The sequence below is a fragment of the Entelurus aequoreus genome, linkage group LG03 (genome assembly GCF_033978785.1).
Source record: "Entelurus aequoreus isolate RoL-2023_Sb linkage group LG03, RoL_Eaeq_v1.1, whole genome shotgun sequence".
Lineage (NCBI taxonomy): Eukaryota > Metazoa > Chordata > Actinopteri > Syngnathiformes > Syngnathidae > Entelurus > Entelurus aequoreus.
This window is the reverse complement of record NC_084733.1, coordinates 54,529,307-54,544,267: the sequence shown is the minus strand read 5'-3', so window position 1 is coordinate 54,544,267 and position 14,961 is coordinate 54,529,307. Positions and strand designations below refer to the sequence as shown.

The window sequence follows — 14,961 nt, the reverse complement described above, 5'->3', positions numbered from 1 at the left end:
GGTGCGTCGAAAGCCCACTTTACTCACGAGAGAACGGCTCATCCAGAATTATTCCCTCGGCAATGACTAGTTATCCCCTGGGCTTTAGCACTGTTCAGTGGCAATATGTCACGCTTTGTGAACGTTTATGTTGGGTAGGACCTTTCTTTTTCTTTTCGTCAGTTTTCTTTAGAAATTCTTCATATTCTTTACGGTGGTATTTCGCTAAATGCTTGATCAGATTTGTTGTATTAAAATGTCTTACAACTTTACCACCACGCTTGACTTTATTGTGGCATGTTTTGCACTCCACCTCTTCATCTTTTTTGTTTTGTAGGGTAAAATAATCCCACACAGCTGACATTTTTACCGGTAACTTTTAATTCACATGGCCGTCTTAACGGTTAGGACACAGACTTGTGGATGTGTTGAAGGTGTGCTGGAAACTGCGGAACGTAAATTAGGGAGCAGCAAAAAAGTGGAATGTATCATTTAAATCGGTGCGTTGGAAAACACGGACCGGTATTTTTTTAAAAACTGGATCTGGATCAGCATTTTCCCCTGCCTTGCCGATACGCATTTTTGGCAAATATCGGCGGCCGATCCGATCCAAATATCGGAGCGGTACAACCCTAATGCTATCCAAATATTCTGAGTCTTCGCCATATTTATAAGGAGGTGGGCCATGGTGGTCATTCATGATACATTCTACTAGCATTTTGAACTTCATCTCTTCAATTTTCAAACCATTTTTACTGTACATTCAAACTTTCTTTCTAAAATAATCATGCAGTCCTTCAGCTTTTAAAGGGAAACTTCGGTTTTTTTCAACCTGGGCCCTGTTTTCATAATTTTTTCTGTATATGTGAGTGCTGGATAAAACATTTTTTGAGGTCGCGCCAGTATTGAGCAGGGCAGGCAGCCTCCAGCCCAGCTAACGCTCGTACACAGGGCAAATGGCTCTCGTCAAAATTCGGCCTATAAACATGCATTTTTTTCACACTGACAGGCTCAGATAGTTACAATGAGTGTCCGACAACATACTAGAAAGGAGAAATTAACGTATGTCTCTACCTTTAGCTGGAGATCGCTGTATGTTGTGAGCTGTGTCCAAATCTCACCACGCTACAAATCTCGTTCCGAAATCTCGCGATAACTCGCGACAAATCAAATCGTCCACATCAGGCAAAAATTCAGCCATGACAGACAAACAAACAAACTTTTCTATAAAACTAAAATAACAGTCTTCGGTAATCCAACAGAAAATCACTTCAGTCATCTCTCTTCACCTCAGTCAGGTAACTGTTTTTCCACCGGTGTTTTGTCGCGAGTTATCGCGAGATTTCGGAACGAGATTTGTAGCGTGGTGAGATTTGGACACAGCTCACAACATACAGCGATCTCCAGCTAAAGGTAGAGACATACGTTAATTTCTCCTTTCTAGTATGTTGTCGGACACTCATTGTAACTATCTGAGCCTGTCAGTGTGAAAAAAATGCATGTTTATAGGCCGAATTTTGACGAGAGCCATTTGCCCTGTGTACGAGCGTTAGCTGGGCTGGAGGCTGCCTGCCCTGCTCAATACTGGCGCGACCTCAAAAAATGTTTTATCCAGCACTCACATATACAGAAAAAATTATGAAAACAGGGCCCAGGTTGAAAAAAACCGAAGTTTCCCTTTAAATTCATCTTCAGCATTTATTGGGGCAATGCCTAACGGAATTGCATAAACGGTAGTTTATATAGCACTTTTCATACACAGGCATAAGACTCGTCGATTGCCATTTGTAGTTCTTTGGAGTAGGCTTCGGCTGCGAATCTGGCAACCTTAGTCGTGGAGAATGAGGGGGGACCATCGAATTTTGGCCGTGATTGCAGTACCATTTCTGTTCACATTATTACAAATGGCACTTTTTTAAGAAAATTCAGTTATAAAAGAGCTTGAGTGTTGGATCTATAAACAGTTAGACACAGAATGGGGGGGCTGCTAAAACAAAGGCGTGCTGCTAAAACAAAGGCGTGCTGCTCAAATGATGTGTAATTGTTGTTAACTCAGACTTCAAAAGAAGTGTCTTATTTAAAATTGATGCAGTCCCCCTCCTCTTCTGCATCTTCTAGTAGAAAATACAAAGTTACAATTTGTTGGGGAAGCCTCGATGAGAACAGGTGCGTCAGTGCCAAGCCATGTTTTAGTTAAAAGAAGACTAACTTACTCTCTAAAATCATATTGTTCATTAAAGTTATGTTTAAAAAGGAGTGAATGTTTAAAAGTACCATGTTGATGGTGACAAGTGGAGAAGTGGATTGTTGGGGTTTATGAAGATTTCTGAGGTGGTGAAAGTTAACAATGTGTATGAAGGCGTCTGGTGTGCTCACGTGTTGTAATGATGACATGAATGTGTGAAGTGTTGTTGTGAATGACAGGTCCAAGTCCAGTGACGTGTGTATGGTGGTCGGAGGTGGAACTGACTGTGTGCAATATAGGACCTAGGTCACGTCAATCACTGATGGACAGTTGAGCTGATGTGGGGAGATTGGCGTGCAGCACACAGAATGCCAGGTTGGCAGACACCGTACGGGATCCAGCTCTATTTAAATGGAGCTCTCTGGGCCCAAAGAGAAGTTGTCTCTGCCAAAACACATTGATTGTGACAGGCCAAGTAGCCTGCTGAAGTTGCCTAGCTCTCTGCCACAGGTGGGGGTGGCACCGGAGATGAAAGTGTATACCTGGAACTGTGCGACGGGGTTGAGGAGGTGGATAAAGTCCTGCTTTCGGAGTTCCGACAGCTGCCGGCGGCTGTCATTTGCTTGGATGATGGTCCCTTTTGTCGTCAGGTAGGATTTTAGATATCCGGTATTTTGTCCGTTACATCCATAACAGTGGCACCGGGGAACAGCAGGGTGAACGCACCCTTATGCAGACGTGCCGCACGATGGAATCACCAATAATGAGGGTTGTGGGAACGTTCGCTTGACCGTCAGAGGGGCAAGCTGGCTCGGGTACCCCACCTACCGCAGCAGTGCCCTGGGTGTGATCCCTCCTCATGTTCAGGGGAGCGGGTGGAGTGCAAGTGCACTGTGTCCTTAACAAACCACCTGTGCTTGAAGGAGAAGGAAGAGTTAGGCGGCAGTCGACAGCCCCCTGTTGGACATCCGTCTACTGAAGTGAAGGTCGCTATAAGGGACGGAAGGCTGCAGTGTCTGGCAGGGGAGCAGGTGTAGCTTCCTGGGGTAGGTCATGGGCAGTCGGCTTCTCGCCCACGAACAGAGGCGCGTACTTGTTAGTGAGTGACAAGCTCAGGAGAGGAGGAGCCGCACCGTGACTCCCGCTTGGAGGCTTTTTGCGCTTGCGAACGACCACCTTGGTCCATGGAGCCCCTTTGGAGTGGAACACGACTGGTCGCTGGACGAGGACGGATCCCAGAGTACTGTGTCTCCATTTGCAGAAGCGGGGTCAGTGTTCTGCAATGTTTCCAGCCAGCTGGCCACCGCCAGGAGACGAGACTTGAGGGTGACCAAGAGTGAGTCTGTCCTCTGCATCTCGTCCGACATGCGTTGGATATCTTCCTGCAGGTCAGGGATCTATTTACGTAATTGTTCTCTTGATCTTGCGTCGTCATGCATGACAGCAGGTGAGACATCTTTTTAACTAGCAATTCATGTGAGATCGCGTAGCCTAGCCATCGTTGCCGCTAACGGATTCACAAGTCCGATTTGTTAAAAGTAATCTTCCGGTCAAAAGAGTTTGTAACTTAGCCTGTTTGTTAAGAGGGAACACACTCTCATAAAAATAGATTTAAAAAAACGTTAAAGTGGATAAAAACCTCCATTTACAGATATTGTAGTTGACTATTTTGGGCCTTTTGGAGTGAAAAGTGGGATAAGTGTTGTGAAGTGCTAAGGTGTTATTTTTACGTTTGGCTGTCAGAGCAGTTCACATTGAAGTGGCATCATCCCTTGATACAGACTCCATCAATGCCACTCGCTGTTTTATAGCTGGACGTGGTCAAGCTGGATGAGAATGTGTCAGAAACTTTGGTCTCCCTGGACGGGTTCTTTCTCATCTGCGTCGAAAGGATGTTGGCCGGGCGCCGGTGGTCAGCCGAGACGCAGTCGGCTCTCTTGGTCGCCTTGTTGGGTCTATTCCTGTCTTTGGCCACTCAGTGGACGATGGTGCGAAGCCTACCGCAGTGTTTGTGGGTGTTAAGTTAGTGGGTTTTTTTGTCATTTGTCTATGCACAGTGCAAACGTATGTGTGCTTTATGTATAATTTATTATTGTTTTGCTAATTTTTTGGTTTTCTCTGTTTTTTTCTTCAGTTTTACTTTTGTGGCTGTATGTATAAATGGCTTCTGTTTGCTTCAGCTCTGTGTTCTTGTATTTTATATCCTTGATATCTTTGTTTCCCTCGTTTTCATACTAAGATGGCGTCGCGGATGGCCGCCACAATACTTTGCTCTCTTGGAGTTGTTGCGTTTTTCTTTATTTCTTACATTGAACAAAGAGAGCACAGTTTACAAAGTCAAATTTATTGTGTGTTTAACATACTTGGCCAATAAAGCCGATTCTGATTCTGAAATGTAGATGATTAATAATGTAGACCGTAGCGGTGCAAGTGGTATGCAAATGCATTCCACAATTGACTTTCTGGTCAAATCTGCCTTCAAGTTTTATGACTTGTGTATCCCCTTAAGGTTCATTATGTTTTGTTATCGCTTTTCAAAACACTGTTAATACCGCAGGTTCCCTCCAATTGATTTTAAATCAAATAGCACACTCATGTTGGGTCAGTTGCTTGATACGATGCTGAATAATGTTACCTTCTTCCTTGTGTCCTATCAAGCTACACTTACATTGATCAACATACAAGTGTAGTGTTAGGAGTGCATTTTATTTTTAAACCAAATACGACTTTCAAAGGTAACAGTCTGACACTTGCTGACAGTTGCATTCTTGTGATAAACTTTCTATATATAGATCAATAAACTTTATTTTCCTTAATAGGAGGTCTTCCTGCTTTTTACAATCATGCATACATTTAATAGTTTTCAGTAGGCATAAATAAGCAATTGCACCTTGCCCAAGTACCGGTACATATCCTCCAACTGTGCTGGAAGTGGACCGTGCTTGAGCAGGTCCACAATCCAGCCTTTCAGGTGTCTAGCATGCGTGAGTCAAGTGCAGTTTGCTTAAAATATGAAGTGTCTTTTCATGAAGATTAACTTGAATTTGTCTCAACTGTTTGCCTACCAGCCCAGGAAAGGTTTCTGATGAACACTCCATTAAAAGTGGGAAATCAGTGGGAGGACAATTCAAGGAAAAAGGTCAGCTGCCAAGTAAAGACTTCTATGAATTTCTCTCTTGTTGCTTGTTATGTGACAGTATTTTATCAGAGCCAATAAACAATGTTTGTTGTGGTTTTATTTCTGAATCCTTAGGTAGCAGCCATCCTCCCCTTCAAAGCTACGAGTACCCAAGCTTGCCCATAACCAAAAACAGACAGGAGGTGAGCTATAGAGTCCATTTACTGTTTACAGAGCGTGAGTGTCTTCCCAGGTTTTGCTGTTTTTCAGACTTTTTTACTTTCTATACAAGGGCCATTCTGTCCAGCTGATTCGGATGGCTGCATTGCAATGTTGTAAAAAACAGGGTAGCAAATGATCTACCCTATGTGAACTCGTGAGTGAAATCCAGGAGAAAAAATAAATTCCATGTTTTTTTAATGAAATATTGCTGTGTGTAATGATGGGAGTCAAAGGAGGAGTGTCAAAAGATGGAGCTAACATTGTGTTATCAGCAATCGAGCAGTATCTATGCATCCGTGGCTTCTCCACAACACAGGAAATGTGTCCCTTGAAATGCATCCAATCGGAACTCTAACAATAACAAACGTTCCGTGGCTGAATATTGTACACCCACAACAATATCAAAAAATAAGATCCAAACAAAATTTGTTGAACGCTCGCCTCAGCCGCAGGTACTCAACGTTGCACCGAATAGCAGGACAGGGAGACCATCACGAGTGCCAAAACAAATTCGCCAGTTTGCAGGCTGGTCCTATGGGAACCGACGCACGGGCATCGATCGCGAGGACGTCCCGCGCTAACGTACATGGACATCCTGAAGAAAGATGCGGGAGCTGAAAGCTCTACGGAGCTGGCCGGGTGTATGGAGAACCGAAATGATTGGAGATTCCGATGGAAGCTCGTATGAGGACGACTGAGAGAGAACTAGCTTACTTGTCGCCTACGTTCTCTCTCTGAGCTACAACTTTGACAACTTTCTGCATTGCTGCTAATCTTATTTGAATGATTACAATCCCAACACTGTTAGTTTCGAACCAGTTGTAGTTCTAAAGCATTTATTAGTAGCCAGGGAGAAATATATTTTTGAAAGGACTAATGTAAACAGAGGTCACAACACCGAAAGTATATTACCCGAGGGGGCGTGGCTGTAGGATAGAGTTGCCAAGCAAGGTTTTGTGAGTTCTTAGCATGCATTTTTATAGAATTTTACATTACATTTTTAATGATAATAATGTTAGTAAATTACTATAAAAAACAAAAATGTCTTTGGTACATTAAATTTATGGCTGTTGTACAGCAAGCAGCGCGCAAACTATCTGAGTAGAAAAGAGGCTTACATCTTCCTGCAAAAAGCAGATTTGAGCAACAATTTTTTACTCATTTTATCAAAAAAGATTTGTCTAGTGATGTCAAGGATTGTACGTCGGCCGCGTTCCCAGACATATCAAACTATTTTAAGTACCAATGATTGTCACACACACTAGGTGTGGTAAAATTATTCTCTGCATTTGACCCATCACCCTTGATCAGTAGATGCTATTCAACATGACAAAACATATAAGTATGTAGGTCTACAACTTATTTGTGTGTGGCTGGGTCAAGGAAATTGGTACCATGACTCTACCGGATAAATATGCATCGTTTTTGCTCGGGTAAAGTTACATTTCATTATTTAACTTAGCATCTACTGCCATGTTTGTTGCTGTTGCACGCGCCGTTTACAAGTAGCGTGTTTTTCCCCACCTATATCAAAATATAACTATAGATGTCAACTTGTGTATGTGCTGAAAGCTTCATTTAGGATTGTTGCCTTTAGTAAAAGCTTAACTCTTCGTTTTTGCTCACATTTTATTTATTTTATTTAGACTCGCTGAGTTGATGCCTTTCGAAACACTCGTAGCAAATGTGTTTAAGAAATACAAATAATATCAAGCTAATACTTAAATGGGTAATAATAAACATTAAAATCAATAACAAATCTGGAGTGGACTGGAGTGTGAGCTGCATGCTTTTCTTGTCGTCATTTCTTAAAAAATTTGCACTGTTACGTCCTTTTTGATTACCTCTCCAAAAACTCTGAAGAAACGTTTATCCTTTTCAAGGTTTGAACGATTTGTACAGTCAAAAACAACACAAACATAGGGCATTTTTTTCTTCAAGAAAGGCTTAATGGCGCCTAGTACCCATTGAGAACAGAGCTAGCTTGACCCCAGTTTTTCTTTTTTTTTCCTTTTTTTTCCTCAGTCTGCTCACATGGCTGACTAGGGATGCACTGATTGATCGGCCACCGATCAGTATCGGCCGATTTTCTGTCTACGTGATCACTATTGCCGTTAATGCCTTTCAATACCGTTCACAAACGCCGATCCCCTTTTGCTGACACCGTATTTTTTGTGTGTATTTTTTAATATTATATATGTTATAATAATATGTATATGTAATTTTTATATGTATGTATGTATATATATATATATATATATATATATATATATATATATATATATATATATATATATATATATATATATATATATATATATATATATGCTGGATAAGGCTGAAACGACGCGTCGACGTCATCGGTTATGTAAATACGTCGACGCCGTTTTTGTGCGTCAACGCGTCGCATAATTACGTCACACTACTGTCATGGCGCAGCGCAAAGCAGACTGTGCGAGCGAGGGGAAAAACGCACGCCAAAAGTCGTCAAAAGTGTGGGAGTATTTCAATACACAGCCTAATAATGTTGTTGTATGCACACTGTGTCGAGCGGAAATGGCCTATCATAGCAGCACAACGGCTATGAACGAACATTTGAAAAGAAAACCATCAACTAGTCAATCGTCCGCGTTAGCATACGTTGTCATCATTACACAAAAACATGAATGTGTCATTTGTATCTGCTAGGGGTGTAACGGTATGTGTTTTGTATTGAACCGTTTCGGTACGGGGATTTCGGTTCGGTAGGGGGGTGTACCGAACGAGTTTCTAAGCTAAAGCTAACTTTAGCTGCTAAAGTCTTAACAAGTTGCTTTGCTTCTCTGCCTCTGTCTCAGCACGCAGCATTGTCCCACCCATACAACCATCTGATTGGTACACACGCAGCATTGTCCCACCCACACAACCATCTGATTGGTACACACGAAGCATTATCAGCCAATGAGCAGTGCGTATTCATAGCGCATGTAGTCAGCGCTTCAGCGTCGAGCAGATAGGTGTTTAGCAGGTGAGCATCAGGCAGCGGACTCTCCCCAAATGATAATAAACACCTCCCAGTCAACTACTAGTAACATCACTATGAGCCCGTTGACCTACTAGAAACTTAAACTGCAGCTCAGCTCGCTCGCAGTCCTGGTTTGAGGTGAAGGCTAATTACCTCTCAGTTCCAGCCACATCGACCCCTTCTGAGCGCCTATTTTCAGCTGCTGGGAATATTGTAAACAAGAAAAGAAGCAAAGCAAGTAGACATGCTAACCTTTCTTCATTACAACTGTTAGTCACTCACTGGAATGAGTAGAATTGGTTATTGTGTACTGTGTTGGACTGGATGTTTATTTTGCACATTTTAAAAGCAATACTTAATGTTTACAGTGCTCCAGAATATTTAGATTGGCACTTTTTTGTATTGGATGTTTATCTTTATTTTTGCATATTTTAGCAAATAAGCAATACTTTCACTTTTGTTGAAATGTTTACACTGTTGTTACAGAATATTTCGTTTTGCACTTTTTTGTATTGGATGTTTATCTTTATTTTTGCACATTTTAAAGCAAAATAAGCAATACTTTTACTTTTTAAATGCTTATACTATTGCAGAATATTAAGATTTGCACTGGATGTTTACTTTTATATTTGCACATTAAAAAGCAAATAAGCTACTTTTAATTTTGTTAAATGTTAAGTTTTAAATGTTTACATTGTTACAGAATATTTTGTCATGTTGTTGTCAATGTTGACTGAGTGGCCATACTTTTTTTTTTTTGTAAATAAAAGCCATACCTTTTGAAAAAACTGGCCTACTTTTATTTTTTCATCTTAATTTTAAATAAAATAAAATAAAAAATAATCGGTAAAAGGAAAAATAATCTATAGATTAATCGAAAAAATAATCTATAGATTAACCAATTAATCGAAAAAATAATCTATAGATTAATCGATAGAAAAATAATCGTTAGCTGCAGCCTTAATGCTGGGCAACGATTACAAATTTTAATCAGAATTAATCGCACTATTTCTCCGATTAATCACCATTAACTGCATTGTATACGCAAAACCCAATAATGAATTCAAAAGTAGTGTGTAGTGCACCTTTATTGGAATATTCTCCCATATGAACAAATGCGCCAAAACATTTATTGTGCAAACACAATTTAAATCAGTACTTGTTAAACAGTAGCAGTTAAATAGCATATTTAATGAAAATCAACTCAAAAAATGTAAATACAAACATTCAAGCTTAATGCCACTGCCAGGGTATTTAAGTTATCCTGTTTGTTATGGAAAACAAATATAATCTACATACAAATCCCTGAGCCACAATCATAACATCCGAACAGGCAATTTCTGAGGTAACAGCAGAAAAATTTAATCAGGGAGAAAGAAAAGAGAGGGTGAAGCACAAAACACTTCACTGCTGGGATTTCCTTTACAGGGGACTAGAATGTAAAGTCCATGTTAATAATGGAGTTCCTTCAGAGAATCTCACTCAACTCGGTGCAGTTTGTTCATTCTTAGAACTTGACGGCCATTAATTTTAAATGTACTGCCCTATGAATTAAAGTGCCATAACATTTACTGTGCAAACACACTTTTAACAGCATTTTTAAAAAGCTAGCAGTTAAACTAAATATTTGTAAATCTTCAGCCTCAGCTTCAACAATGTTATCAAAGCAAATACAACATTTAAGCTTATTGCCACTACCTGGGCATTAATGTTATACTGTTCCTTATGAAAAATAAAACAAAGTCCTGAGCCACAATCACAACAATTCTTCAGGCAATTTCTGAGGTAACAACAGTTACAATAAATATAGCATTGGTTACCGATTGATGTCCAGTATTCCCCACTGAGAGCAACTACAGCTGCACGTTGTAAAGTTGTCACTTTTACAGTCCTCTCCTTTTCATACAACTCTTGTATTCTTTGGGCGATGGTGCGTCTTGATGGCGGCTCATACGTGCTGTCACTTGTTGCGATTCGCACAATGTTTCTCAGGCCGGCGTCTTCCACAACACTAATGGGCCTACAGTCTGTAACTATCCACTTCGCTGTGGCATTTGTTAGCTTCTCTTGCTCTCGTTTATCTATACTTCTCCCGCACGCTGCATTTAACGTAGTCTGTCGAAGCCTGGCTCCACTTTCTGCTTTGTCTAATGGTTTGCTCGCATCAACAGTGTGCTTCGCGTTAAGGTGATATTTTAGACTGGAAATACTCCTGTGATAAGAAAATTCAGCTTGGCAGTGGCTACAAAAGACTTTGCTTCTGTCAAATCCGCCGCCTGGAAGTACTTTATAATGAAAATGAGCCTATAAAAGTTCTGTTGAGTTACCCTTCTTCTCCATGCTTGTTTTGTTTTCTTCCGCGTTCTCCTTCCTTTTCCGCAGCAATAGGCGTTAACAAAATAAAAGCATGTAAACAACATACGCAAATGCGCGATAAAATAATTGCCGGCGTTATTAGATTGATGGGTTAACTCTCGTAACTTGCCCAGCCCTAATATATATATATATATATATATATATATATATATATATATATATATATATATATATATATATATATATATATATATATATATATATATATATATATATATATATATATATATATATATATATACTACCGTTCAAAAGTTTGGGGTCACATTGAAATGTCCTTTTTTTTTAAGGAAAAGCACTGTACTTTTCAATGAAGATAACTTTAAACTAGTCTTAACTTTAAAGAAATACACTCTATACATTGCTAATGTGGTAAATGACTATTCTAGCTGCAAATGTCTGGTTTTTGGTGCAATATCTACATAGGTGTATAGAGGCCCATTTCCAGCAACCATCACTCCAGTGTTCTAATGGTACAATGTGTTTGCTCATTGGCTCAGAAGGGTAATTGATTAGAAAACCCTTGTGCAATCATGTTCACACATCTGAAAACCGTTTAGCTCGTTACAGAAGCTACAAAACTGACCATCCTTTGAGCAGATTGAGTTTCTGGAGCATCACATTTGTGGGGTCAATTAAACGCTCAAAATGGCCAGAAAAAGAGAACTTTCATCTGAAACTCGACAGTCTATTGTTGTTCTTAGAAATGAAGTTTATTCCACAAAATTGTTTGGGTGACCCCAAACTTTTGAACGGTAGTGTGTGTGTGTGTATATATATATATATATATATATATATATACCGTATTTTTCGGATTGTAAGTCGCTCCGGAGTATACGTCGCACCGGCCGAAAATGTATAATAAAGAAGGAAAAAAACATATACGTCGCATTTTTGGGGGAAATTTATTTGATCAAATCCAACACCAAGAATAGACATTTGAAAGGCAATTTAAAATAAATAAAGAATAGTTAACAGGCTGAATAAGTGTACGTTATATGACGCATAACCAACTGAGAATGTGCCTGGTATGTTAACGTAACATATTATGGTAAGAGTCATTCAAATAACTATAACATGTAGAACATGCTATACGTTTCCCAAACAATCTGTCACTCCTGATCGCTAAATCCGATGAAATCTTCTTCCTCGTTGTCGCTCCTGGTATGCGCCGCTAGCGTCCTTTCTTTCTGCTGCTCGATCGCCGTTTTCTACTGCATATTTCACTACGTCCAGCTTGTAATTTGCTGTATATGATTTCCTTTTTAGTGCCATTTTTGTTCAGCCCTTTTCAGTTTTTTTTTTTTTAAGTGATCCATTGTAATAGCTACGGCAGTAGCATATAGCAGTTAGCATCCCATGACCCACAATGCACTTCTGCCATGACCCTCCTCCGCCGAATTATTATTGGTTGACGTGTGTGTGACGATTGCTGACATTTGCTTCGTCTCTTCCGTGAATTAGATAAATAATATTATTTGATATTTTACGGTAATGTGTTAATAATTTCACACATAAATCGCTCCGGAGTACATGTCGCACCAAAGGCCAAACTATGAAAAAAACTGCGATTTATAATCCGAAAAATACGGTGTGCATATATATATATATATATACACACACACACACCCATACACATTTTTACACACCAGTGTGGCCTATGAGTCAGTCGTTTAATGTTTACAAATTATTGGTATCATTTATTTGACACAGGAGGACTTTGAAGGCAAAATTCAAAGGATTAAAATTAGTAGTAGACAGTAGATTTTGCATTTAACTGTGTATTATTGACTGTTTTGCTCAAACAATTGGATGTAATAATGCACAACTACCGTATTTTCCGCACTATAAGGCGCACCGGATTATAAGGCGCACCTTCAATGAATGGCATATTTTAAAACTTTGTTCATATATAAGGCGCACAGCATTATAAGGCGCACCACATTATAAGGCGCATAGAATAGACGCTACAGTAGAGGCTGGGGTTACGTTATGCATCCATTAGATGGAGCTGCACTAAAGGGAATGTCAACAAAACAGTCAGATAGGTCAGTCAAACTTTATTAATAGATTTATAAACCAGCGTTGACAACTCTGTTCGCTCCCAAAATTAATAAACGGCTGTTTTATTATTTTCCCCGAGGTAAAGTCAGTGACGTGGTGTTTTGTTTATCTTTTAACAACAGCAAGGTATAACATGTAGTGCAACATTTATATCACATAGTGGAGGGGAACTTTTCCCTGATTCAATAAACACATAAACAGTGATACTGTTACGGTAAATGAAACGTTAGTGCAATCACAATATAGTAGCACTCGAAATAGTGCAGAGCAAAAACAATATATCAATAACTGAACATTGCTCAAACGTTAATGTCACACAACACACAAAATAAACGTGTAAAGCTCACTTTATGAAGATATTCCTCATCCACGAATCCCTCTAATTCTTCTTCTTCAGTGTCCGAATTAAACAGTTGGGCGAATACGGCATCCAACATGCCCGTCTCGTCGAAGTCGTCATTAATCGAGTCAGTGTCGCTGCTGCTCTATTCCTGTGTTCTACTGTGTGACTGATGGTCTTAAGTTTAAACTCTGCGTCGTAAGCGTGTCTCTTAATAGGAGCCATTTTGGGGTCTTTCCATAAACAAACAAATGGAAATGAAACGGCACGCCTCACGCAGTCATATATCCCAGCACGCTTCTTCTTCTATGGGGGAAAATGAAGTAGGCGGCTGCTTACCGTAGTTGCGATTGATTGATTGATTGAAACTTTTACCTGTTTGAGGCTCAATATTGGTCCATATATAAGGTGCACCGGATTATAAGGCGCACTGTCAGCTTTTGCCAAAATTTTAGGTTTTTAAGTGCGCCTTATAGTGCGGAAAATACGGTATTTAAAATATTATGTTATCAGTCAATAGCACTCAACATATGTAAATTGAAAAATGTACAGTTAATACATGTGATTGGTATTGTTGTTGGCCGATCTCACTCATGCATAATTGGAATCAGCAGCATAAAACTCTGATCGGAGCATCACTTATCTTAACATCTCATCACTTAAGTGTTACACATGGAAAAGTATCTTATTTTCGACAGGGTATTAAAGTCAAGAGGTTAGATTTTGAGAAATTTATGTATTCTTATTAGTACAGTTGAACATCTTTAAATTGATGGCCCTCAGACTGGCTGACTCATATCAACACAAGTGGTTGTACACATAATTGAAACCAAAATAGCCATTGGTTGCACATTTACTTGTGACACTGGCCTGAGAGCTAAAGAGAATGGACGACAATTAAATTGTTTAACATGCGGAAGTTTGTTGACATTTTTCCTCCATTTGTGCATACTTTTATTTTGATTAGTTTGTTCTATATTTTATATTCTTATCCAACAGAGATGCAGTGGTAATTTTGATATGTCTTTACTACATTGACAAGAAAGCTTAAAATGCTTTTATTTTGAAGCTCACTTTGCTTTACTTTGAACAGTAAGTCACTGTGCACCTTTTAAGGATGTGTTTGTTTCATGCTGCTTAGCAGGGCTACATAATTATTCATATTTTAATCACAATTACTACTTTGGCTGCCACGATTAAATGAGGGTGATCGTATACAATATTTAAAAAGCAGGCTCCGCTTCATATCTAGTCAACTATTTACACAACCACGCCAGTGAGAACAGCCTCGTGAAGAGCGAGCCTGTCCACGCCATTAGCACAAAACTCCATCACCACACCGTACGTAAACATTAATATTAAAAACTAACATTAATTTTGTGGCTTTTAGCGGCTACACGCGTTTGTACCATAGTTGAATGGAAAATAAGGGGCTGAATTATCTTATCCTCATTAAGTGTCTTTGACTCTTTGTGCAGCGATGCTGGCCCGGTGGCATCACACAGTGCAACTTGTTAGCATGTAGCAGCTAACACGGTCAAAATGATCACAAAACCAAATGCCACCACACCAATGTGGGAATAGTTCAGTTTAAACATTTGGAACAAGATGAGCCTATAAACACTGTGAAACCAGTTTGCCGAATGTGTGCGATGACAACAAACCTGCACGCC

The 14,961-nt window shown here is 39.6% G+C and overlaps 1 protein-coding gene across 1 annotated transcript in view; it reads left to right on the top strand.

The window, feature by feature from the left end:
* Positions 1-14,961, top strand: part of tdrd9 (tudor domain containing 9) — a 96,649-nt gene that overhangs the window by 21,467 nt on the left and 60,221 nt on the right. The window contains exons 2-3 of the mRNA XM_062042190.1: positions 5,233-5,303; positions 5,418-5,485. Coding sequence (XP_061898174.1) covers positions 5,233-5,303; positions 5,418-5,485 — 139 coding nt within the window. The remainder of the gene's footprint in view (positions 1-5,232; positions 5,304-5,417; positions 5,486-14,961) is intronic.